The sequence below is a fragment of the Anoplopoma fimbria genome, chromosome 19 (assembly GCF_027596085.1).
Source record: "Anoplopoma fimbria isolate UVic2021 breed Golden Eagle Sablefish chromosome 19, Afim_UVic_2022, whole genome shotgun sequence".
In the NCBI taxonomy this organism is placed as follows: Eukaryota; Metazoa; Chordata; class Actinopteri; order Perciformes; family Anoplopomatidae; genus Anoplopoma; species Anoplopoma fimbria.
The window spans coordinates 17,423,327-17,450,134 of record NC_072467.1 but is presented as its reverse complement, the minus strand read 5'-3'; the positions used below and the strand labels follow the sequence as shown (position 1 = coordinate 17,450,134).

The 26,808-nt window shown below is 43.1% G+C and overlaps 1 protein-coding gene across 2 annotated transcripts; it reads left to right on the top strand.

The window, feature by feature from the left end:
• The first annotated feature begins 719 nt into the window (after positions 1 to 719).
• On the top strand, positions 720 to 26,808 carry LOC129108458 (BTB/POZ domain-containing protein 10-like). Of its 2 annotated transcripts, none has more exons than XM_054620275.1 (8): positions 720 to 884; positions 15,404 to 15,636; positions 15,780 to 16,101; positions 16,742 to 16,844; positions 20,935 to 21,055; positions 23,063 to 23,260; positions 24,682 to 24,792; positions 25,511 to 26,808. In XM_054620275.1, exons 2-8 carry the CDS (start codon positions 15,456 to 15,458, stop codon positions 25,972 to 25,974), a joined length of 1,500 nt encoding a protein of 499 aa, XP_054476250.1. In that variant the 5' UTR covers positions 720 to 884; positions 15,404 to 15,455; the 3' UTR covers positions 25,975 to 26,808. The 2 variants fall into 2 exon arrangements, with proteins under 2 accessions (XP_054476250.1, XP_054476249.1); XM_054620274.1 differs by lacking the exon at positions 720 to 884 and adding an exon at positions 10,920 to 11,218.

The window sequence follows — 26,808 nt, the reverse complement described above, 5'->3', positions numbered from 1 at the left end:
ACTGTCTATTGTATGTCTATTTAATTTATTTTTGTTTAAAACGTTTCTAGTTGTCTGAATGGGTCCATATTTTATTAGGATGTACATTTATTTTATTTATTTATTTTACATTATTGTAGCCGAGACGTAATCCGCGCCAAGATGGACACAACTTTATTCCCTTCTACAAGTCAAGACAGTTACACATTTTCCTTCCTCTCCTTCCGTTCCAACTTTCACAATAAAAGCTCCAAACATATATAATGGAACACTGTTTCCTAGAACGATCTTGAGGTAATTCAGAACCTTCCCTTAGCAACTAACAGAATAACTTACTCTATATGATTTACTTTCCTTTTATTTATCAAATTGATATTTATGAAACTGAAAAAGGTATATGCACTTTTATTTAAATGGTGGTGGTGTAAACCACTCCTAAAGCTACTTACTTCATCAAACTGAAGGCGAGAAAGAGTTGGACCAACACTGTATATTTTGATTTTATTTTAGTATGTATGCTATAGGCGTGTGTAATATGAAAATCTAAAAAAAAATTAAATTGCTGTTTTAATTGTTGATTTGTACATTCACAAATGTAGGCCTACTGTTCTCTACAGTTATGCTCAAATAGATTATTCTGTGTGTGAGTGAGGTTCTCCTGTTTATGGCGTGCACCCAACGAGACTTGTCCCTTGAAATGTGCGATAGTCTCGCGATATGATTAACGCGAACTCCTCTTTACCAAAACAAAACAAAGCATCCACAGCGAAGTGTAACTAACGCTAGTTCATGACACCGGTGGTTCCAGGGAAACGTTTGTTTCGTCTAACATGAATTCGGGTGGTCGCTCAGTGGACCGTCGCAGTTACCGGAATAGACATCAACCCAGAATGTGACGCGAGGAGGTAAAGAAAAGTTGTTTTAAAGTGTTTGTTAGAGCCGTTGGCTAACGTTATCGCTAGCTGGGTTTAGCCTAACACTAAATTACCAGGCCAACCCAAACAGTCTAACATCCTCTGAGCCGCTTTAAAGTACAGTAAAGCAAGATGTTGAATGACTTTTTCTTTTTACAGAGTTTGTAATTTCATTAAAAAAAATCGCATTAAACGCAAAACGGCATTGGATTTAATTTGGTAGGCAAACGTCATCTAAATATCTGAATTGAGAATTCATGTACGAGACAGAAAAAGTGTTTCAGTGTATTTCCTTCAGCGCTATCTGTTCTACCTAACCTACCTATTGTAATGTGTAGGGCTGCAATTTAGCGTTAGCAGCGGCTCATCTAGCTAGACTGTATCCTACCTCCAGCCAATATGAGCATAGTTTGTCTAGCAGGAGAAACCATACAGAAATGGAGATTCCTCGCGTTAGCGTCACATTTATGAATCTCGGTTCACATATCGCACGTTATGTAGCTACATCAATCCATCAGAACATAGGCGAACTAAGGCATTATCGCTATTATGCACAGTGCATAGGAACATAGAGAAGCGAGATAACATTTGACATTCAATATTAGATGTGGACATAAGACTGGCTAACAGATGTTACACGCTGTGACTGCATCACTTCCATATTGTTTGTGTAGTTAGCTGAAACACCACAGCCCTCGTTGTCCAGTGGATGGACTGAGTAATTGGGAGGTCGGTGTTTTGGTACAGACAGATATTTCGATTGTTAATCCCACACTGTGGGTTATCTGAATCCCTGTTATTACTCTTAATATAAAAGTATAGTAAAGCCGGAAGCGACCTATTGATGGCCCCATCTGTGGGAGTAGAGGGAGTTAAGAGAGACATGGCAAAGGAGACTTATTAAAGATGTGGAAAAAAACTTATTAGTAAACAAGTAAGGTTATGGCATTTGTACTTATTGTTTTACTGTACTTCATAATTACAGAATGTAGTGTTATTGGGAATAACAGCAGCTATGTGACTCTTATGTCCAGGCCTGGAAGAGTTTCATGTAGTAATTAGGGTAAATTCAGAATCAACTAAGGCCCTTCAAAGTGATGACTGATACATTTGGTCTTACAGAGAGGCAGTCAAATGGACTGTACTTGTATAGCGCTTTTCTAGTCTTTCATCCGATGACAGGGGCTACCATGACAGGAGCTACCATGCAAGGTGCCACCTGCTCATCAGGACTAGGGTTAGTGTCTTGCCCAAGGACACATCGAACTGCCGATCCTCTGATTGGACGACGACCCTGCTCTCCACTGAGCCACAGTCGTTAATGGCAATGGAAATCTTGAATAGTAGGTCTTCTCCAACAAAGCTAATTAAATATGTATAAAAGTAAAAAATGAGAATCTAAGACATAAAGTAGTGCACAAGATAAAATCTAAGGCGCAAATACGTATGTTATTTCAAATACTATACATGTGTGGTAGACAGTTGTAGAGTTATTGCAAAATGAATACACTGAATGTATACAGGGATGTACTAAATGTAATACATATAAACATGTAAAGAGGTTGTAAAACAGTTAGTAAAAGTAAATAAGCATAGAGTGATTGTCACTCAAGTTCAAAAGTCTTATGTCCCATGGGATAAAGCTGTCCTTGAGGCCCTGTCTACACTATCCCATTTTCATTTTAAACCGGGGTTTTAAAACAAAAACGATCTCCGTCCACACATGCGTTTCAGCATCGTTTTCTAAATGATTTGCGTCCAGACTTGCTCCCCTGAAAACGAATTTCACATGACTATTCACGTACACTGGGCATGTGGGTGCCAGTGTAAACAGGAAGTACATTGGTTGCTTGGTTACAGATAATACGATTACACTACTCTTTAATAAATAAATAAAAACGTTCGTGATTGATACTTAAGAACTTACTCTAAAATCTTCCTCCATAAACTCAAACAGACAAGTTTTTAGAAATTTAATTTTTCAAGCTTAGTTACAACACTGCAGGTCTAACTCTATGTCTCCCACACAGACAGCAAATTTACTTTAAAATGAACAGTTATTAAACGAAGTTTACTAGATTATGGGTTCATACATTTGGTCAACGCAAGTCTCTCACTCGTTTCCTCTCAGTTTCGTTCGTTGGATATTTGTGAAGTTCACAATAGTTGTGGAGAACAAAATAAGCATTAATTATAAAAGGAAAGTCCTCCGTTTTGCGTCCAACGCCCTCCTCAAAGCCTCAAACCGTGACCCCAGAAGTCCGTTCCGTAGGGCTGATAACGCCGCTGGACACGCCGCTCGCTAATCGCTCCAATAACAGCTGCTTCCTCCGAATGTCGACAGTAGTAAAATTATTAAATGCAGAATTTAACTGAACAACAGCTGCTAGCAAAGACAATAAGGTCAGCAACGCCTGTTATCTGATATCCATGATGAATTAACCTGGTAGTTGATCTGTAATAAAGGATGTTGTTGTTGTTCTCTTCCGGGAAAGGGTCACGTGGTAAGGGGGTGACGAATCAGGAAAGGACACGTCGTAACTCCTAAGACCCAATCAAATAGCGAACGCGAGTGCCTACGTCATTGTTTTCAAACTCATTTGTTTTCAGCCTGTCCATACTATTAGGGAAACGCGGCGTTTTCTATTTATCCGTCCTCGGGAGTGTTTTCGAACTCCTCCGTTTTCGGTGCCCTAAAACTCCGTATACTGTGGACGCTCAGTGCAAGCGAAGCAAAAGATATGCTTTTTCAAACGATAACCTGGTAGTGTAGACATGCCCTAAGACTGTTGGTGCAGGACCGAATTCTGGCTTACCGTCTGCCGGAAAGCAGCAGGCTTAACAGTTTGTGGCTGGGATGATCAGGGTCCCTGTTAATCCTGTTGGCCTTCTTCCTGCATCGCTGTGTGTGGAGGTCCCATGGATGGCAGCTCTGTCCTGGTGATGTGCTGAGCAGTTTTTACCACACTCTGTAGAGCAGGGGTGTCAAACTCATTTTAGTTAAGGGGCCACATACTGCCCACTTTGATCTCAAGTGGGCCAGACCAGTAAAATCATAGCATAATAACGCATACATAACGACAATATTTCTCTGTTTAAATCATTGGTGAAGGTTTTTGGATGATAAACCCTATTTTAAGGTCTTTCTACAATAAACTAGAAACATAAAGACCAAAAACTCAGACATCAGCCAAATAAACTTCTCAAGATCTAAAAAATATTTTAAATGTACTAACTAACATTTCCACATCTGTGTAGTTATCTGTACACCTGAACTGACTCACCACAAAATACAAACAAACGTGGGAGCTATTAAGTAAGGAGGTTAAGTTACCCCTCTTGCCTTGAAAATATAGAATTTATACATTGAAAAAAAGTTGGGGCAGTGCATGAGCCACAGTGTTCCATCAAACCAAACTCTTTTGTACTGAAGCTGCTGATTGACATTATATTGCACAATGTTCAGTGTCAAATATTTCAACAGTACGTTTTCATTTTCACAGAACTGTGTTCTTCAGGATGCAAAAGTGTCTGAAGCCTTATCTTACATGAAGTAGGTCAACTCACCGATTCATTTTCTCCTGAAACTTGGCATCTTTTAGTCCTCACAAGTGCATCAATATCAGGCTTAAAATCCTGAGTAGCAGCCAATTTAAGAATATCATTCAAGTGCTTGTGTGTGAGTCTCGAGCGAAGCTTTGTTTTTGTGATGTTCATTACAGAGAACACTTGTTCACGGTAGGTGGTCCCAAACATGCTCAAAACTTTTGCTGCCAGGGCTGTCAATTTGGGGTATCCTGGCAAAAGATACCGATAAAATGTGTCCAAGTCCAACGAGGCAAATTTGTCCTTTAATTTGTCCTGATCACATTGGAAGTCAATTATCTCAAGCTGTATGTCGACGGGCAGATCCGCAGCCCCATTTATGCCTAAAACGCCTGCTAAAAACGCCTGCTAAAATCCTATGCTATTCTAGGAAAAAGAACCTCATTTCCTGAGGGTTTTCTGAGAAAATAGTAAGAATTGTCAACGTCTACAAAAACCTTAATATCTAAGCCTCTGTAGCACTTAGAAACATGAAATAAGAAGCATTGTGAAGGTAAGAACTGCAGGTTTTATTTAAACCTGCTCCCTGAGCACACAAAAAACAATAACATTTATAAAAAAACTCTCAAACACACAAAAACAATATAAATCAATGATATACAATAAATACAATATTGTATGCAAACATTATGAGGGAGGGGAAGAGGGGGAGGGAGGGGGAAGAGAAATGGGGAGGGAGGAGGGGAAGAGGGGGAGGGAGGGGGAAGAGAAATGTCTATCTATATATCTATATATATATATATATATCTAATGGATCCTCAATATCCTCCTCCCTCTCAGACTCAAATCCTTCAAAGTCTAGCTCGAAATCACTGCCATCGCTATCAAAACACTCCATCTTCACTGCTCCTTCTTCACTACTACTTCTCGCTAACCAGCATGGAATCACTGAAAACGAACACAGAATATCGCGTGGCTATATGATTGATTGACGTGATTTTCAGCCAACCAAAGTTCGTTTTGGTGGTCTCCTGATCTTTACCAAAGCCTTAAGACCCACCCCATGTGTATTTTTAACCAACCAGAGTGAGTTATATGCTGCATTCGTCATGAAAACAGCACGTGTACAAAATGCTGCGCTACGCAGCAACCGGCAGGAAAGCCTATGTTGCGCTATGCAGCAACCGGCAGGAGGGGCTATGCTGCGCTACGCAGCATCCGGCGCCAATGGGTTAACTGTAAATGGCGAGCGAAAAACTGCAAACTCGGTCTCAAGCTCACCAAAGACCTGAAACCGCTGCTCAAACTCCCGCAGCAATTCCGTAATTTTGTCTTTGTAGCGACTCATGTCAGCAGTAACTCCGGTCATTTGCACATTTCTTAGATGAGGGAAATGAGCAGCGGCACCACTTGACAGCTGTGTCTCCCACAAAGTCAGCTTCAACTTAAATGCGCGTATGCTGTCATAATATTGTGTGACAACTTTCTTACGGCCTTGCAGCATCTTGTTCAGGTTATTCAAGTGCTCTGTAATATCCACCATAAATGCAAGGTCCTGCAGCCATTCTGGGTTTTTTAATTCATGCACTGGTTTGCCCTTTTTCTCCATGAACTGTCCAATTTCCTCTCGTAGATCAAAAAAACGCTTCAGCATGGCACCTCGGCTTAACCACCTTACTTCAGTGTGGTATGGTAGGCCACAGGTGATGTCTTTATCACTGAGGAGGCTGTCAAACTGACGGTGATTCAGCCCTCTGGCTCGGATGAAGTTAACAGTTTGGACAACCACTTTCATGACGTGATCCATTTTTAACGACAATGCCTCCTGGTGCAAAATACAGTGAAATGTCCAAAAACTTTGTCCTCCATTTGCAGCTTGTACTTTCTCCCTGAATTTCATCACAACGCCTGTTTTTCTCCCAATCATTGATGGTGCGCCGTCTGTAGCCACACTGACAGCACGGGTCCAGTCCACTCCGACCCGGTCCAGCGCTTCAACGAGAGCGCTAAAAATGTCATTCGCTGTAGTGGTGTCTGTCATAGTTACCAACTCAAGGAACTCCTTGGTGACCGCCAAAGTCTCATCAACACCACGAATGAATATGGCCAGTTGAGCAACATCTGTAATGTCAGTGCTCTCATCGATTGCAACTGAAAATGCTACGACTTTATGCTTCTTTTGGCTATCCAAATCTGCTGAAAGATCGGCAATCCTATCCGTCACAGTATTCCTCGTTAGGCTAATGTTGGCAAAAGCCTGTCGCTTCTCGGGGCACACGATTTCTGCAGCCTTCAGCATGCATGTTTTCACGAACTCACCCTCACAGTATGGCTTTGAGGCTGATGCTATTTCGTTAGCAATAAGGTAGCTAGCTTTCACTGTTGTCCTTGCAAGTGGTCATATTTTTTGCCATGGTGAGTCTCATAGTGGCGCCGAATATTATATTCTTTGAGCACAGAAACTTGCTGCGAACACAACAAACACACAGGTTTTCCAGTTACCTTTGTAAAAAAATAGGATGTGGTCCATTTTTCTTGGAAAACTCTGCACTCTGTGTCCACTTTTCTCTTTTTTGACAGAGACATTTGGGGGTGAGTGTGTCACGCTTTTGACAGCAAAAGACCGGACGCATTAAAAAAGGCGGGTTGATGCCATCTGCTGTTTAGTTCTGGTTCTCAGTGTAAATCGCTACTCTTACTCTTTACTTGTTTTACAGTCTATCTATGCCATAGATAGACTGTAAAACTGTAAGAGCATGCCATAGATTCTATGGCATGCTCTTACGGATACAGTGCGACCCCCAGTGGACTGATTAGGAATAGCAGCTACTATTATAGAAATGCAATTTATGTCTTTCTGTAATTTTCACACTTAGCAAAGTCATCCGGCGGGCCGAGCTGGACCCCCTGGTGGGCCGGATCCGGCCCGCGGGCCGTATGTTTGACACCCCTGCTGTAGAGCCTTACGGTTGAGAGCGGTGCAACTACCATACCAGGCGGTGATACAGCTGGTCAGGATTTTGTTATGGGGCACCTGTAGAAGTTGCAGAGTATCCTGGAGTTCATGTTGAGTCCACTCAGACTGCGGGTGAAGATGAAACCTTTTTTTTTTGGTGTCTTTATGAGGCAAAGGGGATTCCAGGCCGGGTCCTTGCTAAACCTGAAGCTGCTGACTCTCCATGGTAGTCTTGTTTATGGAGATGGGGGCACTCCTTTGCTTTTCTGATGTTGAGATGGAGGTTGTTGTCCTGGCACCAAGATGTCAGGACTCTGACCTCCTCTCTGGAGGTCGTCTTATCACCGCCGCTGATCAGGCCGGTGAAGGTCGTACCTTCAGCAGACTTAATGATGGTGTTGGAGCCGTGGGTGGCCATGCAGTCATAGTTGAACAGGTACTACGGGAGAGGGCTGAGCATGCAGCCCTGAGGGGCTCCGGTCTTGAGAGTTAGGCTGGAGGATGTGGTAGTGCCTAACCACACAGCCTGCCGGTCTGCCCATCAGGAAGCTCAGGAGCCAATCACAGAAGGCGTTTTTTAGTCCCAGGCCTCTGAGCTCTGAACTATAATCTACAACAGGGGTCTCAAACTCGCGGGCCAATTGCGGCCCGCTAGACGATATTTTGTGGCCCCCACCTTAATATGAAAGTTTAATGTTAGTGCGGCCCGCGAGTTTTATATGAATGGCACTTTACAGTGTTGTGTGCGGAGCTGAACGAACCTACCAATCACGGTGGGGTATATGGCTCTCGGGGGCGGGACATCGACCGGGCTTGATGCAAGCAGAGAAACATTTCTCAATGAGTGACAGTTACAGCAGCGTTGCCATGGAGAGTTTTCTTCCGTGTCTGGCTGGCTGCCTCGTTTCTATGAGGCAAACGCGGACATTCGTCCCAGCGCGCTGCGTTCACAACACCTCCAAAAAAAAGTTTTTTAAGTTGCTGCCCAGCGGGACATTATACGTATATATGTCTCTCTCTGACAAAATAAATCAAAGTGATGCGTACGCGGCGAGATAAAAGAAAAGTAAGAAAATAATGTAGCCTAATGTGGTCTGCAGTCACATACCGACACCTGTCCGTCGGCAATAACAGCCCCCGATAAAGCAGAAGAGCTGCTGAGTTTGTGTCCAATGCACGGCCGAACCACAGCCAAGGATATATTTCAGGAGCTGTGCGAACAGACTGGTGGGCATTACCACGGATGGAGCCCCGTCTATGACCGACTGGTAGCGCTGGTTCAAAGAAAGTTAGAGGAAAATGCAGATCCAGCAGTCGTTCTGCACTGCATCGTACACCAACAGGCACTGTGCAGCATGTCATGTCTGTTGTCCTGAGATGTATCAGTTACATCAGGTCCAGGAGTTTACAGCACCACCAGTTCAGGGCCTTTTTTACAACATATGGTGATGTACTTTACTTTAGTAAAAGTACATCATTTAGTAGTGTCCTGAAGAGATTTTTTGACTTAAGAGCAGAAGTGAAGAAATTCATGGAAGATGACAGAATGGATGTTCCTGAACCTGATGATCCAGGGTGGGTTATGGACCTTGCATTCCTAGTGGACTTAACACAGGAGCTGAACATCCTTAACCTGAAGCTCCAGGGCCCTGGTCAGCTTATCACTGCAGCTTATGAAAATGTGAAAGCCTTCTCCGCTAAACTGAAATTGTGGAAAACTCAGCTTTCTGTAAAATATCTCAGCCATTTCACAACATGCAGGTCTCTCGTGGAGGAGGGCACAGCCTTCAGTGGTGGTGAATATGCCTGTGCTAGTGAAAACCTTCTGCAGGAGTTTGATCAGCGTTTTGCTGACTTCAAGGCACGCTGTGACCCTTTCCAGCTGTTTGCTGACCCCTTCTCAGCTGATGTGGAGAGTGTCCCAAGTATGTTGCAAATGGAACTTATTGACTTGCAGTGCAACAGTGATCTAAAAGCTAAATTCAGAGAGGCACAGGGAAAAGCAGACATGACTGGACAATTCATGAGAGAATTACTTCCATCCTTCCCTGAGCTGTCAAAAATGTTCAGTCGGGTAATGTGCCTTTTTGGAAGCACGTATCTGTGTGAAAAACTTTTCTTGACTATGAACTTTAATAAATGCAAGTACTTAGTGATGCCCATGTTGAAGCTGTACTCAGAGTTTCTACTGTAACCTTGATCAGGGCAAATGTTGCTCAGCTGTGTGAGCAGAAGCGCTGCCAGGTCTCTGGCAAGAAATAGAATAAAGCACAAATGTATTCAGGGATTGTATGTGTTGGTTCAGTGCAATGTTTCAATAAGTTATTAAAAACATGGAAATAAAAAAGTAAATTTTCAAAAATATTGCGCTTTCTTGTAGTGCTTGAACGTTGAAGTGGCCCTCCTGTGAGACGACAATACCAGCAGTGGCCCCAAGCCAAATTGAGTTTGAGACCCCTGATCTACAAGAAGCATTCTCACCATTGTGTCTCCAGGTGAGACAGTACCGTGTGGATGATGAGGATGATGATGATCAATTGGCCAGTAAGTAAATTGAAGTGGGTCCAGTGAGCCAGGGAGGGAGGAGGTGATGAGCACTTAATGAAGGTGGAGGTCAGTGGTACTGGGCAGTAGGCGTTCAGGCAGAGGGCTTTGGTATTTTGGGGACAGGGACAATGGTGGTCTTTCTGACACATGTGGACATTACAGACTGGAGCAGTGAGCGGTTGAAAATATGAGTTAAGTAATCTGCCAGTTCATCTGCAATCCCCTTGAGAGCTCGGCCAGTGATGTCATCAGGTCCGGGTGCCTTGCATGAATTAAGGTCCTTTTGTACCTCCTCAGCCAGGAAGTTGTGCTGAAAGTGGGCATAGACAGTGTTCACTTCATCAGTGAGAGATGCATACATTATATCAGCACCGACTGTTGATAATAACTAAAACACTTAACATAACTATGAGTTACATAATAATACAACATGTTGATGGCATTTTGTACTTGCAATATCCATGTTGAAGCATCGGAGAAGATTGGGGGAACATTTGTGAAATCAATGATCCTACTTTAGTCTTCTAACGTTATTACATCTGTGAATACATTTTGTAATCTGGAAAGTAAAACGGATGCCAAATAAATATTTATATCTCTTGCATAACAAATGCTATAATTTGCGGTTACTCTACCTAATGCACGGGCTTTCTTGACATTTCCTTTCCCAAAATATTTGTACCACTGTGTGGACTTTGAAGAGGTGTTCAGTAGTAGTAGACTAGATGATTTTTAGATAATTCAATGTTTCCATAATTTAATGTTTTCCATAACATTTGTTTCGTTTAATGTTTAACGTTTTTTGGGGGGAGACACTGCGCTAAAGACATCCTGTTTTACTGATGATATAAGTAGGATCTGTTTTGTTGAAATTAACAACCGACATCGATTAATTGCATTACTAGCAAACGGAGAACTCAGAAGTGGGAACTTACAAGGAGCACGTGAAGGCACCATCGCTCTGATTCAGTCAAGCACGCGGCCATTCACAGTTTCATGTCTCTCTGGGGACTCTGAAGGACTAGCCGGTGCGCGTCTCCTTCGCAGTTCGGACGCATTTAACGCTTCGGGTCGCGAGCGGTGGATTTCAGCAGCGAGTTGGAATCCAGGCTGAGTGTGTGAGACGATGTGGATGAAGTTGGAAAGTAATGAGCGAGGATGCTGAAGCTGCTGGAGAGCCCGCTTTGTTCGGAGGATCGCAGGGCTTTTGTGCCGCTGTTATCCCGCAGCTCATCCCCTGCTGCTTTGTCTTCACTTGGCCCTCTGATACCGACCGGTAGGTGATCGCCAGCTTTTAGCGCTGTCATTGTGATGCGCGCACACAGTTAGTGCCGTTTATTATAATAGTGACCTAGATAGAAAATCACTGCCCGTATGATCCTTGATGGGACTATGGTACTCATTAGAGAATCGTCTTATTAGTGATCTCATAATATTTAATGGCAATGATATAATAAATTCCCACGATATTACTTAAGATATAAACAATTTAAGGATGACCTTCATGCTATTGTTACTATGTGCACTATTTAATATCCAATATTCTGCATCCCTTCAACGGGTTTGCAACCATACTGCTGCAGAGAGCAGCTTCTCTGCCCTTGCCAGTCAGTGTGTTGGTGTCAGAAGCCCCTAAATAATAGATGGCACTCCCCCCTTGGGGCTCTCACTTTAGGCTTTTAATAGACTGCCAGGACGCCTTGCATCTTTATCTGAGTTTTTGTGTCTTAGACGTGTTGGTTTGCTTGACTTTGCACCTTAAACATGCACCCAGAGCTTTAATGAGCACCACAGGCCACTGACCGCAGCAGGAAATTGTGATATGGGGGGAATGGTTGCAGAGTAACGGGAAATTGGACAATTGAAATATTAGCCCCCTCTTGTTCTCTCTGCCTGTGTGATATCTTGTCTGCTGTAAATGTGCATTGCCATGTGAAAGATGAGAGGAGCTGGCTGCCCTGAGTGAAATATTGCCTCCTCCATTCCTTTGTTCCTCGGCCCTGCTGCTCTGGCCGCTGGCTGCCTGCCCATTTGGCTGGAAGACCCACTTCTGTTTTGTTTATTACTTTTCTGCCAGCTATCAAATCCCATTGGAGATAAAAGATGCATTCATAATCTTTTGAGAAACTAGGGTAAATACACACATACATTACAATCAGTCTTAACCTAGCCAGATTACTTAATTGTGTCAATGTTCTCTTCAGTATACTGTACTAACCCCCATATAATGAACAATACTTTTCTGAGCCTTTCTCTGAAAAACCTTGAATGCTGTTTTTGCATGTTTTCAATAATAGGTAGTGTCTGTCATATAGGCTGAGGGAAGTTGTCCTGTGTGTGTGTGTGTGTGTGTGTGTGTGTGTGTGTGTGTGTGTGTGTGTGTGTGTGTGTGTGTGTGTGTGTGGGTGTAGGTTTGTGTGTGTATGCACATTTCTTCCTTTCCTCAGCTGCTATGGTGACCCTTGTCTTCAAGGACATTGCCAGCCTGATGCTGTGCTGTAAAGCTGCCTTATTTTAAACAGAAAAAAACAGGGTGTTGGTTTACTCTCAGATTTGTGAAATGTTCAAAAGACAAATGGAGACAAGTATATTTAAAGATATATCCAGTATTGAGGGAGAACGCTGTAACTGGCAGCCACTGCAGTGTCAAGCTGCAGTGTCAGTCGTGCAGCATCAATGTAATGTTACGCTCACTGAAAGCACTTGTTTTTTCAGATGGCTATTATACGTGTCTGAAATCATTATGGAAAGGATTCTACAGAGAAATAAAACCTCCTTACCTTTCGCTTGATCCGGTCTGTTTGTTATTGTGTCCAAGTCCCACTCGAGGAGAAGTCTGGTTGTGAAATTAGTAAATTGAGCTGCAACAGGTTTCTCCCTGCTCAGCGGGCTTCTGATATGGTTGTTGACTCACAGCACCAGTCTCCACAGCCTCACGGCCTTGGAGCATCTGCTGTCTGCAGTGTTCACCCTCAATACTGGACCAATTACAGAAATGTTGTCCCTATCAGACAATACAACGTGGGGAATAGGTTGAAAAACATCAAAGTTACCCGTTAACTAGCACTATGTGCATTGATTATCTTAACAATACTTTTTTTTTTTTTTTTAAACATTAAATCTTATGAAAATATGTTTTGACATCTTTTGTGTCTAGTGTTTGTGTGCTTGTTTACAAGATTAATTCTTAAGCTGCCTTCAAATGATTATGAACTTGTTCTTTACTCACGGTGGGGTTTGGCGCAGAGACACTCAAATAGTGTAGACACTCCCAGAGGCAAAGGTATATGTCTTCAAAAAGCTATGTCACATAGAGCGTTATTAAAGCATGTGCGGGCCACGAGACTGATGGGGCGCCATCAAACCATCATTTAGTGTCAGTTTACTGGTCTGCTACTTCTTGGTCTGCTTTGTCTCAGTCTTCACGTCTAATTAGCCTCTCAATCAGTCAGCTGGTCCAAATGATAAGATGTCAGCCAGTCTCCAGGCAGGCGTCTCTCAGAATCAGCCTATTCCCTGGGCATGGTGCATAAGAACATAAGACTAAAGCTGATTCAATAATGAACAGCTCACTATATAAACTGATGATATGCAAGATTTATGTGGTGTAAAATTATAACCTTTTTTTATTAAAACCTCCATGCCAAATCTCCCTCAATAAGCTATAGGTCAGGGCTTTATTCTCTGAGATTATTTTCATTCCTTGCTCTCTGGTTCCATAAAGGCTACAGTAAATGGTCATCATCATATTTCATTACAGCTTTCTTCACTGCTGAGATCGGATGTGCCTCTCTCAACACTATTTATCAAAATACAACTGAATGATGATGTAATTGTAATGTACTAAAGATCATTTAGAAAAGGTTAATAAGTACCAATTATTTCCCTATCAATACCAAAACCTTAAGTATCTGGTGGTAAAGTATCTGTTTACTCTTAAAAGTGTCTATGCTGGTGAAACTGGTGGTACAGTATCTGTTTTTTACTCTTAAAGTTTGTACACTGTTATTCCTGTTAACACTATTGATTGGTTGTCAGGTGATGCATAAGTGTACATTGCTCCTGTGAATGAATGCATGCACAAGAGTGTGTGTTTAAGTCCACTGTGAAGTGGAGGGCAGGTAAACAGCTGAGGCCATTTCTGTGTTTTTGTCCTGTACCTAAGTGAGTTCCGCTTACTCAAGATAGTTTCACATGGATACACACTCTAATGGATGCTGGGGCACTGGTGTGTGCGTGTGTGTAGCTGCAGTCTGAGGTTGGTGGTTTGGTGTCCGCTTAGTCTCTGCAGCACTCTGCTCCTGTGAGGGTTCACATGAGTGGACTGCAGACTTTTCACAGGCTCTGCACTCTTAAAGCAAACCCTTTGCCCTGAGCCATTTCTGCACAACTCTGTGTGTTAGCGTGTTCTACATTTCATCAGCCAATCCTTCATTGTATAATGACAATAAAAAATTCTTGAGTGCACTGCTTTGGTTTTTGTATGATTAGCAGTATTAGTAGTGTCATCCTACTTTCACTTGAAGTTGTGACCATATCAAACTTTTATGGCAGTTTGGAATTCATAATTCTCTTCCATGTCCACCATAACTTCAACATCGGCAGCAGTAACTTCATAAACAAAAAAATCTTCCCAGGGCTCGAGACTATCTGCGACCAAAGCGTCAGCATATAAAAGCCTTTTTTAGATAGAGCGTGCGCAATTTCCCGAGGTTGCATTCATGCGAGTGCATAACGATGATTCTGGAGCGAAACTCTTAAAATCTCAAGCGAGCCTGTGGACGGCCAAGAGCGTGCTCGTCACAGACCCGTGCTAGCAGAGCTGCATTTGTGCACGTGGAGCAGGATACTCCTTCGCCTGGATGCTTTTTCGCTCGCACTGTGTAAGAATTTTAGTGGCACCTTGTATGGTAGCCACTGCCATCAGTGTTGGAATGGGTGAATGATGACATGTAGTGTTAAAGCTCTTTGAGTGATCGACAGACTAGAAAAGGCCTTAAAGGCCATGCGCTAATTTTATGAAATGATCCATTTAGCTGTTACTGTTTCCAAAAGTGAATCGGTCTATATCTGATTATTTGAAAAAGCAAAGTTGGAGAGAGAGAGAGGAGGAGGCTGAACATGACTAAGCCAATGTCATTGATCCGTACCAGAGGTGGTCCAAAATATGCAAAAGTAAATATATACCCGGATTTAAAAAACATCCAGTTTACTGGTGGTACAGTCCTGTATTCAAAATCTTACTTAGGAACAGTATGTTAGCTTAATATCAAGAAAAGGTGCTTAAAGTATAAAGGTAAATGTACTACTGTGCAGCCAAGTGGGCTTTTTAGTTTTTTTTAAATATTATTATGACGTTCTAGCTCCACCAGATCTCTCTAGTGTAAAACAATTTGAACCACAATATCTGTTCATGGTCATAACTTTTGATTTCCTCTGTGTGCTGTTATCTCTCCATCAGTGAGCAGCAGTGTGGTTTGTCAGTCCTGGACCAGCAGCAGCAGGTCAGCACCATGAGTCTGTGCGGGGCCAGTGCTGGTGCTGCCAGCGGGGCGAGAGAAAGAGCAGGAGCAGAACATCACCGAGACCAACAGCGGCGTTCCAGCGACCGCTCACGTGATTCCTCCCATGAGAGAGGAGAGAGCCAGCTGACGCCCTGCATCAGGAATGTCACTTCTCCCACTCGCCAGCATGGTGAGGAGAAAAGAGAGAAGACATGGTTACTGTCTAAGTTACACAGCCCAAAAGTCAGATACGACTGACTTAACAGTGTCCATGTGAGTGTTTAACTGGAAGCTTGCTTCACTGATGTTTATGTGTCCTCTTCTCTCCCACAGACCGCGAACGTGGCGATGGAGGCTCGTCCTCAAGATCCTCCAGTCCTCGTCCTCCAAGGGTTTCTATTCCCTATTCTCACTTTGGCGGGGCTCTGATCGGGGGACACATTCCTCGGCCACTGGGTCTTCTTGGAGCAGACCGCCACTCGCAGACACTGGGCCCTGGACCGTGCGATATGATCTACGTGTATGACGTCAGCAGTAAAGAGGGGCATCGCAGTGGACTGAGGCTGGGAGAAAGAGTTACGCTCATTGTAGATAATACCAGATTTGTGGTGGATCCTGCCATGTTCACAGCTCAACCAAACACCATGCTGGGCAGGTAATGACAGAGATTGATTTCAATGAACAATAACTTGGGATAATATAGAATGCATAAAAGTATTTAAAGAATAAATTGATTAACAGTCTCCGATGAGTCTAAAGGGTGAGTCTGCTTTTGCTCCCTTCACCTTTCACTCCCGTCCACTAAGTTCCATTCCCAGAATAAAAACTGTAGCTGTATTTATTTGTGTATAAAGGAAGTACAGCGTCCGCCTCCTCTTTCATACTCTCCTCTCAAGTCCCATAGCATTCAAGTTGACTTGTTAAGTTTTACCAGGCGGCTCACACTGTATGATCCTGTTCTGATTCTGCCAATTCTCTCATCAATGGTCCAGAGCTTGTTTTTGTCACACGAAGGTGTCTGAACACAGTTTACAAGTTTGTAATGTGTGTAAGTAACAATTAGTTGATGTTTAAAAATTCTCATAGGACCTTTTATATGATGGCTGAGATTATTTTATCAGGATTACATCCAGTTACATCCAGAAGCCACAACTTTAACGTCTTTAATGTGCCGTTCAGAACATAAAACAATTCAAATACATGACCAATTACCTGTCTGCTCAGCCCTCCTTTGGATCTGTTCTACCACCTGTGATCCCAAGTTGAAGAAACACCTGTTATGTGTTTATTTTCAGGATGTTCGGTTCTGGGCGGGACAACAACTTTACACGACCCAATGACAAAGGGGAGTTTGAGGTCGCCGATGGCATCAGCTCCACCGTCTTCAGAGCTATTCTGGTGAGACTGCTGAGTTTAGTTCTTCATCTGTGGCTGAAGGTTTTAGCACAGAACAGCTCTGTACACTTTCTATGGACCTTTTCATCCCCATTCTTTTCTCCTTCCTCTGTCTTGTTCCCAGTGAGTTCAGAATCCTCCTGAGACGTAAACTGCATCGCTCATTGTTTTATTCACGTTCTGATTTTTCTGCCCATCTCGCTCCATCCGTTCATTCGTATTACACACAAAATACCTCTCACTAACTACCACCTCTCTTTCTCTCTTCCTGTTCCCTCTCTGCCAGTCTTCTCTTCCACTCTACCCCTCCACCCCATTGGTCCATTATTACTGCTTGTACTTATGGGGGTTCTTTGCCTCGTGTGTTAATCACCATCCAGGCTTTTTATGATCTGAGCCATAAATAAAAAACACTTTTGGCACAATGTGCATCATTCTGCCAGACCTCGTTTATTCCTTTATCCTCAGTTAAATCTTCTGATCAGACAAAATAAGATGTTTTTTTCTATGTCCTGTTGGACATAGAGATGTTGTGTTTTTCTTAGAATATAAAGCAATTAAATATAGTCAGTCACCCAGGAACCATGTTAATACACAAAGCTTCCCAAAAGAGCTTTTTATTCTAGGAAACAATTGAGATGTGAGGTAAGTGTTAATAATGTATCTGATGAGAGTATGTGCATGGCCACCATGGACTACGCAGTAAAGTGAGACTCATCAAAATCATAAAACACTTTTTCCGTCTGTGTCCCGATTTCTACTTTCAACTGTCCCAGGCCATGCTCATTTCATTTTCATTCTACACAAGTTAACTGGCATCACTTCATTGACACACTGTGGTCCGCCATGGAAGTTCTGCTAGTTGTTCCCTGTTATTATATCTGAATAGAAAAGTGAAATCACCCTAGTTTTTGGGCAACAGTCAGTTTTCATTATTCATTTAGTCACTGCTGGATTGGTATACAGTGATGGAATTATACGTACACACACTTTGAAAACATCTCACAGTAATTAATAGTATTAATTAGAATTAATAATCTTTCCATTTAATTCAAAATTGTGAAGCCGATTGTCAAGTCTATTTGAATATGAGCGCTATAAATGAATCACTTCAACTTAATCAACCTTCCGACGTTTTCCAATGATGACTGATATCACTGTGATGGTTTACATGTGCATGTGATGAGTTAATGGTATGCGAGTGATACATTCCCAGCCGTGTGTAGCAGTCGTATTTAACGGCAGCTCTTCTTCTACTGAGTGTTTCCTGCTGCTCTGTGTAGCCTACTGTAGTCGAGCTTTGCATCCAACAATGAAATGAGCATGATTACTCTTCAGCAGCTTTCACAACTTTCACTCTTACTTGCATGGTAAATAGACTTGCATTTGCAAAGTGCCTTTCTAGTCTTCTAACCACTCAAAGCGCTGTAAACTAAATGTCATCATTCACACACACACTCCTACATTGATGGCAGGGGCTACCATGCTAAGTGCCACCTGCCCATCAGAATACCTTGGGGTTACGAGTCTTGCCCAAGATCGAACCAACTATCTTCTGATTGGAAAACGACCCGCTCAAGCCATGAACCTGTGGCTTCAATTCCAGCTCATTTCATCTCAAAATCACCAAAAACTATCACAACATACAGAATGAGGTGGAGGGGAGGAGAGAGGATCTCAGTGTATCCTAGGAAGTCCCCCAGCAGTCTAGGCCTATAGCAGCATAACTAGGGGCTGGTCCAAGGCAATCCTGAGCCAGCCCTAACTTTAAACCTGAGCCAGCCCTAACTATAAGAGATATCATAGACAGAAGTCCTAAGCCTACTCTTAAATGTGGTGTTTCCCCGACTGTTTTGGAAGTTGGTTCCACATAAGAGGAGCTTGATAACTAAAGCTTTGCTCTCTAAAAGTGGTCACAGTCATTGTGTATAAATGCAATAATAATAATAATTTAATTTCTCTATTGCTACTACTACTTCTACTACTAGAATTGTCCCAGGTGCTACTTGTTTTGTATGTGGGAAAACTGGGTATCCTTAATTTTGAGCGCTGTTACCCATGTCCGAATGGTGGCTGCTAAAAGTTTGTGAGCTGATATGAAATCATATATACGTTTTTTGTATTACCATCAGTGATGCAACCTGTGAATGGACAGAAAACTCCTGTCTTCTTTAATATAGAAACTTTGATAACAACACTCACAGAAGATGAGACCCATCCTATGCTCAGGTAGACATTAATCCTCTAAATCTTTACAGAGATGATAGTTGTTGAGATACTAATGTTTGGACTTCCGTATTTTGCACAGATGGATGAAGCCAGTAATATTTTGTGTTCTAGGTCCGAAAATGATCTCAAATGACGGCCAAAATACCCAAGAATTCCTCTTAAAACACCAGTCAGTCAACATTCAAACAGATTAAGTATTTAAGAAAACAATCTCACCACAAAGTCGTTTTCGTATCTGTTCATGAGCTTCCAAAGTGCTCAGTCTGTAAAGTGCTCAGAAAAAATATGGGAATTTCATCTACTTCATCTGCGGTTAAAGCTGCTGAGATAGGGTCGAAAGCCGCAGGGCAGCTACTAAATGGACAATGTGGTGAGACAGTTTTCAAGTATTCTGTCCAAGGTCAAGAATTCACTTTGAACCTCAAGTAAAGTATATTTTTTTCAAACATGACATATTATTAAGATAGTACTTACAGTTTTGTGTTAAAGTGCACAGGTGCTTCTGTTTTCAAGCTCATGTATTGTATTTGTAGTCCAATCACTCTGTCATGACCGAGAGAAGGAGCATTTAGTCAAATACCGAATGCAGCCAGTGCACAGAGACTTTTGGTGCTGGCAGGAAGTTGCAGCAGCATGTTGTGTTATTCATGGGAGAACAAAAGAAAAAGTGCAGGAGCCAGGTTCACACTGTCGCCTTACTTTGCTACAGTAAACCCTCATCTCTAGCATCCCAGCATATCCTGTAAACTCTGGAGGCAAGTGGACTAGTTACTGACTCCTATTATCTTGTCATCACCTTGACAAGCGAGCGTGTGGACGGCTGAGCGCTTGCTCGTCACAGACCCTTGCTAGCGGAACCGAATTTGTGCACGTGGTGGAGCAGGATACTCCTTCGCCTGGATGCTTTTCTGCTCGCACTGTGCGCTCCTGTCATGTCTATGCGACTGTGGCTCAGTGGTAGAGTGGGCTTCAATCAGAAGATCAGTGGTTCTATTCCCGCCTCCGCTAAATTGCTCCTATAGCTGTGCCTACGGTGTAGGAATGGCTAGATACCTGATGTTACATGGTAGCTCCTGTCATCAGCGTATGAATGGGTATGAATGGGTGAATGATGACATGCAGTGTTAAAGCACTTTGAGTGATCGGAAGACTAGGACAGCGCTGTACAAGAACAAGTGTATTTACTATTCATCCAATAAAAACATATACCTGAAAGCCTTTCTGGTGAGCTTTTGTTGTGCCCAGTCTCTCCTTCAGTGGAAACAGCCACCATGAGCTGACCCAGGCTGCTCAGAGACAGACAGACAGACAGACAGACATTGACAGGATGGAAAGTGGAGCAGGGAGGGAAAGTGACGTTGGCTTTTGCTTTCATCAACTCCACCCGCCCCCTTCTCCTCTCCCTCTCTCTGTCCCTCTCTCTCTACACTATCCCTCTCTGTCTCTCTGTCCCTCTCTCTCTGCACTATCCATCTCTCTCTCTCTGTCCTGCTCTCTCTCTCTCTCCCTCTCTCTGTCCCTTTCTCTCTCTCTGTCCTGTCTGTGATGTCGCTGGTTGTTACTATCATCACAGCTCGCTCTTCGTCCCTCCCCTTCCTCTTCCTCAGCCCTCTCTCTCTCTCTCTCTCTCTCTCTCTCTCTCTCTCTCTCTCTCTCTCTCTCTCTCTCTCTCTCTCTCTCTCTCTCTCTCTCTCTCTCTCTCTCTCTCTCTCTCTCTCTCTCTCTGCTGCCTGTGTGAGAGAAGCAGCATCAATAATGGCGTCTTGTTTTTCTTTCCATGCTTGTGTGTGTGCGTGAACTCCCGCCATTCTGCTTGTTTATTCATTTGTGTGTGTGTGGGGGTGTGTGCTGCTGAAAATGGCAGGATTACTACAAGTCGGGGATAATCCGCTGCCCTGACGGCGTTTCCATTCCCGAGCTGAGGGAGGCATGTGACTACCTCTGCATCTCCTTCAACTACAGCACCATCAAGTGCAGAGACCTCAGTGAGTACACATAACTGTGCATGCAGATTGTTAAGCTGTTGCTTGACTGTATGAAGAACCTGTGTAGAGCTGCAGACTGATGCAGTTGCTGCGTTAGTTGAAAACAGTTGTCTTTAGTGAGTGTAAGGCACAAGTCATTGTCATCATCTGCTAACTTGTTTTCATTTAGAATACATGGAAAGAAGTAAGTAGCAAAATTATGTCCACAATACAGGAGGCAATATTGTTGCTTTATCTTTAGAATTCACTGCAGCTGCTAATATAAATGTGAACCTTCAGTCACAACTAAAAGTTCTGATTAATATATTGACACAGGCTGATCTACCTGCTTCTTTACATAAATGTAGTTTGCCCAAATCATATTTGACTTATCTAGGACTATCTGTGTGTTTGTGATATCTCTGTGGTGATTGTGTGTTGGTGCCTCTCTGTGAGTGTGTGGGAGGAGGCTGCTGCTGTGTGTGTGTGTGTGTGTGTGTTTGGCTCTAAGTAGGTCATGATTAGCTGTGAGATGTAATGCTAGTTGTGTAGGCAGCCACATAACAAACCGAGGTGTGCAGGTCTTCTCCTACCAACAGGATGGGTTTTTTCAGTGTTTTCTGTCATTAGTTGCTACTTTTCAGTGGGTTTTTTTTCGTTTTTTTTTTTAAACTTTGAGTCTAATTTAATCTCTGTTTCGGATAGACCTAGACTAAGACTGTATATATAAACCATGTTTTGTCTTTGTATATTTTAAGTTCGCCTCTCAAATCCCAACCTGTGTGTAAACTAAGCACATAAACTTTATGGAGTACATATAGTTTCTATTTAATCCAGAACCTTGCATTCTTAGTTACAAAGAAGCATTTCCACCTCTTTGTTTGCCTTGTCCTATTTCAAATTGTCAGGATTAATAATCCGTGGTTTAGCAATGCCCACAGCAGGTTCATTCAACATGCATACAGTCAGGAAACAATGTCAAGATGATACTTTAAGGAAATCTTTTTTGTAAACTGTTTACATTTACGTATACTTGAGCTCTAACAAACATGTTGAATGCTTTTCCTTACTCATAAATCATTTTCAAGGCCAATGCAAAAAAATGAATTGTTTACATCAATGTTTACTTGCTACCACTCTTCTTATTCCTTGCCTTTTTTGGCGCATGGCTGCATTTCTCGTCACATTGTCACTTGTGGATCGGTGGAGTAGTGTGAAACCATTGACAGGATTTTTTATCACACAACCTGCTTGACCTTCGACATGCCTCACTATGTGCGATCAAAACAGGGACCCACGCACACAAGAAATGATCTGTAGCACTACTAGTTGTCAAATCACCACCTTGATCAAAAGGTTTAAAAAGCTTTACTGAATGTTTCATGCTATTTGTTATTGCATTTTGAAAAAAAAAACAAATCATGCCCAATTACCATGTGTCATAGTAACTTTCAGTGTCATAGTAACTTTCAGTCTCAATTCACTTTTTTTCCCTTTAGCTCCAGTGAGTTACGCTTCAAAAACATAATTTTGGTGTACATTTTGAGGTAGAAAAAATTGCGCCTAGTCACAACAAAAAAATTAGTTGAGCAGGAAAAGTCATTCCTCTAAAACAATAGAATGGGTGTTCCACAAGGTTCAATCCTTGGTCCACTGCTTTTCAGTCTGTTTGTAAATGACATGCCTACAATTTCCCCAGAGGGGACCATTTATTAAAACTCTTGCTAATGCTTAGTAGAAAAAAATACAGAATGCAGAATATCTGATATAATTCTTATGTAACCACCATTGGGTTACACAACAGTAACATGATATTCATAACCTCTGACAGTTGAAGGAGGTACTAAGAACATTAGTGATTGATTCTCTCTCTAAAATGTATGTATAATATATTCCCAAACTTAACATTGGTCTTGGCTATCCTAATTGTTGGAGGACAATCCAGAGTGTGTCTGTGTGTCTTACATCCTGTCCTCCCTCTCTCCGTTCACTTCCTTCTTCACCAATGTTCTCATGGTACCTCCTCAGGCGCCCTGATGCACGAGCTGTCGAACGACGGGGCCCGGCATCAGTTTGAGTGTTACCTGGAGGAGATGGTGCTGCCGCTGATGGTGGCCAGCGCTCAGAGCGGAGAGAGAGAGTGTCACGTGGTGGTGCTGACTGATGACGACGTGGTGGACTGGGATGAAGAGTACCCTCCACAGATGGGAGAGGAGTACTCACAGAGTAAGATACTCTAACCGTCACTGATACTGAATCTGCTTACACTACATAATTCACACTTTGCTAAGCCCCTCCCCACTTGGTTACCATCGCTAGGCCTGACAAGCTCTGTACCCAGTATGTCAACATGATATTACAAAGAAAATAATAATAGCAGATTTCTGGAATCCATCCATTCCATCCATTTTCCGTAACCTGCTTATCCAGTTAAGGGTCGCAGGGGTGCTGGAGCCTATCTCAGCTGTCAATGGGCGAAGGCAGGGTACACCGAGGACAGGTCGCCAGTCTGTCGCAGGGCTGACATATACAGACAAACAACCATTCACACTCACATCCACACCTACGGGCAATTTAGAGTCTTCAATGCATCCTAAGCTGCATGTCTTTGGACTGTGGGAAGCCGGAGAACCCGGAGAAAACCCACGCTGACACGGGGAGAACATGCAAACTCCACACAGAAGGTTGTCCAGCCCGGGAATTGAACCCAGGCCCCTCTTGCTGTGAGGCGACAGTGCTAACCACTACACCACCGTGCAGCCCCAGATTTCTGGAATATCAAAGAGAAATCTTAAGAGCCACATTCACAATTGAATTTGTCAACATGAAGGACAAAAAAACGGGCGGGGGATCAACAGAAACTCCTTCAGCTCAGACTTCAGCAGAGACCGCTCAAAGTTTCAAACCGCCTATTTCCACAGTCAGAAACATTATCATCAAATGAAAGATAACTGTAACAGCAGGCCAACAAATCAGTGCAAAACCGGGGTGGTGTTAAAAACTGGAAGTATTACTTTTGGTATGTTTAGAGAAAAAGAGAGAGAGGATACCTTGGAACATGGAGATAAATTCATTGTGTTTTGGGTTCTTGTGGCAGCTTGGGACACAGGGTTTATTGTGCAGGTGGAAGGATTTGTTTAAAAGATTATACTTTAAGGCTGAAACATTAAATGTAAAGAAGTGAAGGGGTCTGAATATTTTCTGAAAAAGAGAAAGAGTACTAACAGGGTTCCCAACTTTTCCCCTGTAATATAATTTGAAACTAAAACATAAAAAAGTAATTTACCTTTCCAATTTGAAATGTGTCATTGCACCTTTTAGAGGTCAGGTCTGTTCATTGTAGATGGTATTTTGATTGAGGGTGCCCACATTTCCGTAACACCACTGTGTGTTCTTTACCAGTTCACCAGTTGCTGAAAGCTCTTCATGCACCATTTCCTCCGATCTGCAGAACGTTTGCTGAATCTACGGTGTCTCAGGAAATCACTCACCTTTTAAAACATGAAATCATATGTAGAGTGATCTGTTCAGTAGAAACCCATTGACCCAGGCCTCAGGTCCACAGACGGGGACGGAGGTCATAGGGTACAGACACATTTAAAGCATTGACCTTTTATATGGGGTTTATATATACTTTTCCTCTCCAGTCATCTACAGCACCAAACTGTACCGTTTCTTCAAGTACATAGAGAACAGAGACGTGGCCAAGTCCGTGTTGAAGGACAGAGGATTGAAGAAGATCCGACTGGGAATTGAAGGTATCTGAAAACAGTATTTACAATCACACTATCACATGAACTGCTTACTGCTTTCAGTGCAGGTTTATCTCTGCTTTGGGTTTAGATGTGTAGTAAGAAGATTGGATGAATTCACTGGGGCAATCAGGATTAAGAATAAAGCTCAGAGCACAGAGCACAACACGTAACAACTATTCATTTCTCTAGCTGTTTATCTCCACCTGTAGTAAACACAACGCTGTTGGCCCGGGGGACCTTTCAGACAAACTTCCCCCATGGCCACAGTGGGAACCGTTACCAAAACCTTTCAAATCCTCACACTGGGAAGATTGTCAGCACCCTGTTTCCACAACAACACCAAACATGCTCAAAGTGTTGGAATCTTAGTGTCCTGTCATGTTTGATTTAAATATCCAATCCAAGCACTAGCTCACTGCTAAATAAACTTAAAGGAATAGTAGCTACAGCTAGCTGGTTCCTTGCTGGACTATTTCTTGGCCAGGACCAGTCACTTCCTGGATTCCTCCAAATAGTCCCGCACTGTAAAACAAGGAATCTGAATAAGAAAAGGAGATGTAACTTGTTGACTGAGCTTCAGAGGTGAGCTGTTTCCTCCCGTCTCTAAGCTAACCTTCACATTTACGTCAAACTTCTCCTCTAACTCCACAAGAGAGCTAAACTAGTTATTTAACTCCAACAGGAAAGCTGTGGTTGTTCAGTTTTTGTTTCATCTCTCCAGGCTACCCGACCTACAAAGAGAAGGTGAAGCGGCGTCCTGGAGGTCGTCCAGAGGTCATCTACAACTATGTCCAGCGTCCCTTCATCCGCATGTCCTGGGAGAAGGAGGAAGGGAAGAGCCGTCATGTGGACTTCCAGTGCGTCAAATCCAAGTCCACCACCAACCTGGCGGCGGCTGCCGCGGACATTCCCCAGGACCAGCTGGTGGTCATGCACCCTCCGGGACCACAGGTGGATGAGCTGGACACTCTATCTCAGCCGCCGGGCTTCAGCGACCCCCATCAGCAGGCGCTCGGACCGGGACTGGAGAACATCCAGCCACCGCAAGGCTACGACAGCCCGAACCAGCAGGCTCGGGACACTCCTCACAGTCTGTCCCAAAGCAACCAGCAGCACGCCGGCAGCTACACTCAGGCCACTTACCACTACGAGCCAGACCCAGACACACCCTCACCCTCAGCATAAGACTGCTGAGTTCACACTAACGGCATCAAGACCACTACACTGACTCTAAACTACAACTGAAAACATGTCATGTGATTGTAGAACTAACAGTCCCACCACAAAACGTAAGAAACTAGACACAGATCCACTGGTAGAGAGGCTCCCAAGCACAGACGCCTGATTGGCCTTCAACAGCCAATAAGCACACAGCGTTCAAGTTAAAGCACCACTGGCCACTCGATGCTTTGAGTGTGAAGGCAGACTGTGTTCCCCTGCTGCTCCTCACCCATCCTCATTCCCCCTCAACCCCCTCCTCCCAAATGGCAAAACACCACTTTGCCTTCTGTTGCCCCTCTGCTGCAGCATTGCTTAGTCAGCACAGAGTCCCGATGAGCGAGAACCATGTCCCTGTGTGTTCTTTATTTATATGACCAAAGGAGACTTTATATCCATTCTGTGTACATGTGAAGAGACAGAACTCTATTTCATTCCGAGGGTGTGTGAGCTGTGAGTGTGTTGTTCTGATGGGATACCGTACCTAACTGGGATAGTGGATTTCAGTGCCTCTCTTTAGTCTGGCCTTACTGGGAGGCTAGTTAGTAAACTAGATTTTAAAATCCACTTCTTCTGGAGTGAGTGAAGGCCCCGGTGAAAGGCTTTTTTTTGTACAACATACAGTCCCTCTGGTCTCTACAGCAGTTGATTTGGTTCCTACCGTATGTTGAGTCCAGATCTTGACTCTTTTGTTCCTCTCCTGACTCCTGCGCTGAAACTCTGTACAGGTTCATCACCACTGCTGAGAGCGCACAGGAAGTCAGAGAACATGTTGGACACAATGTTTTCTAATAAATGCTG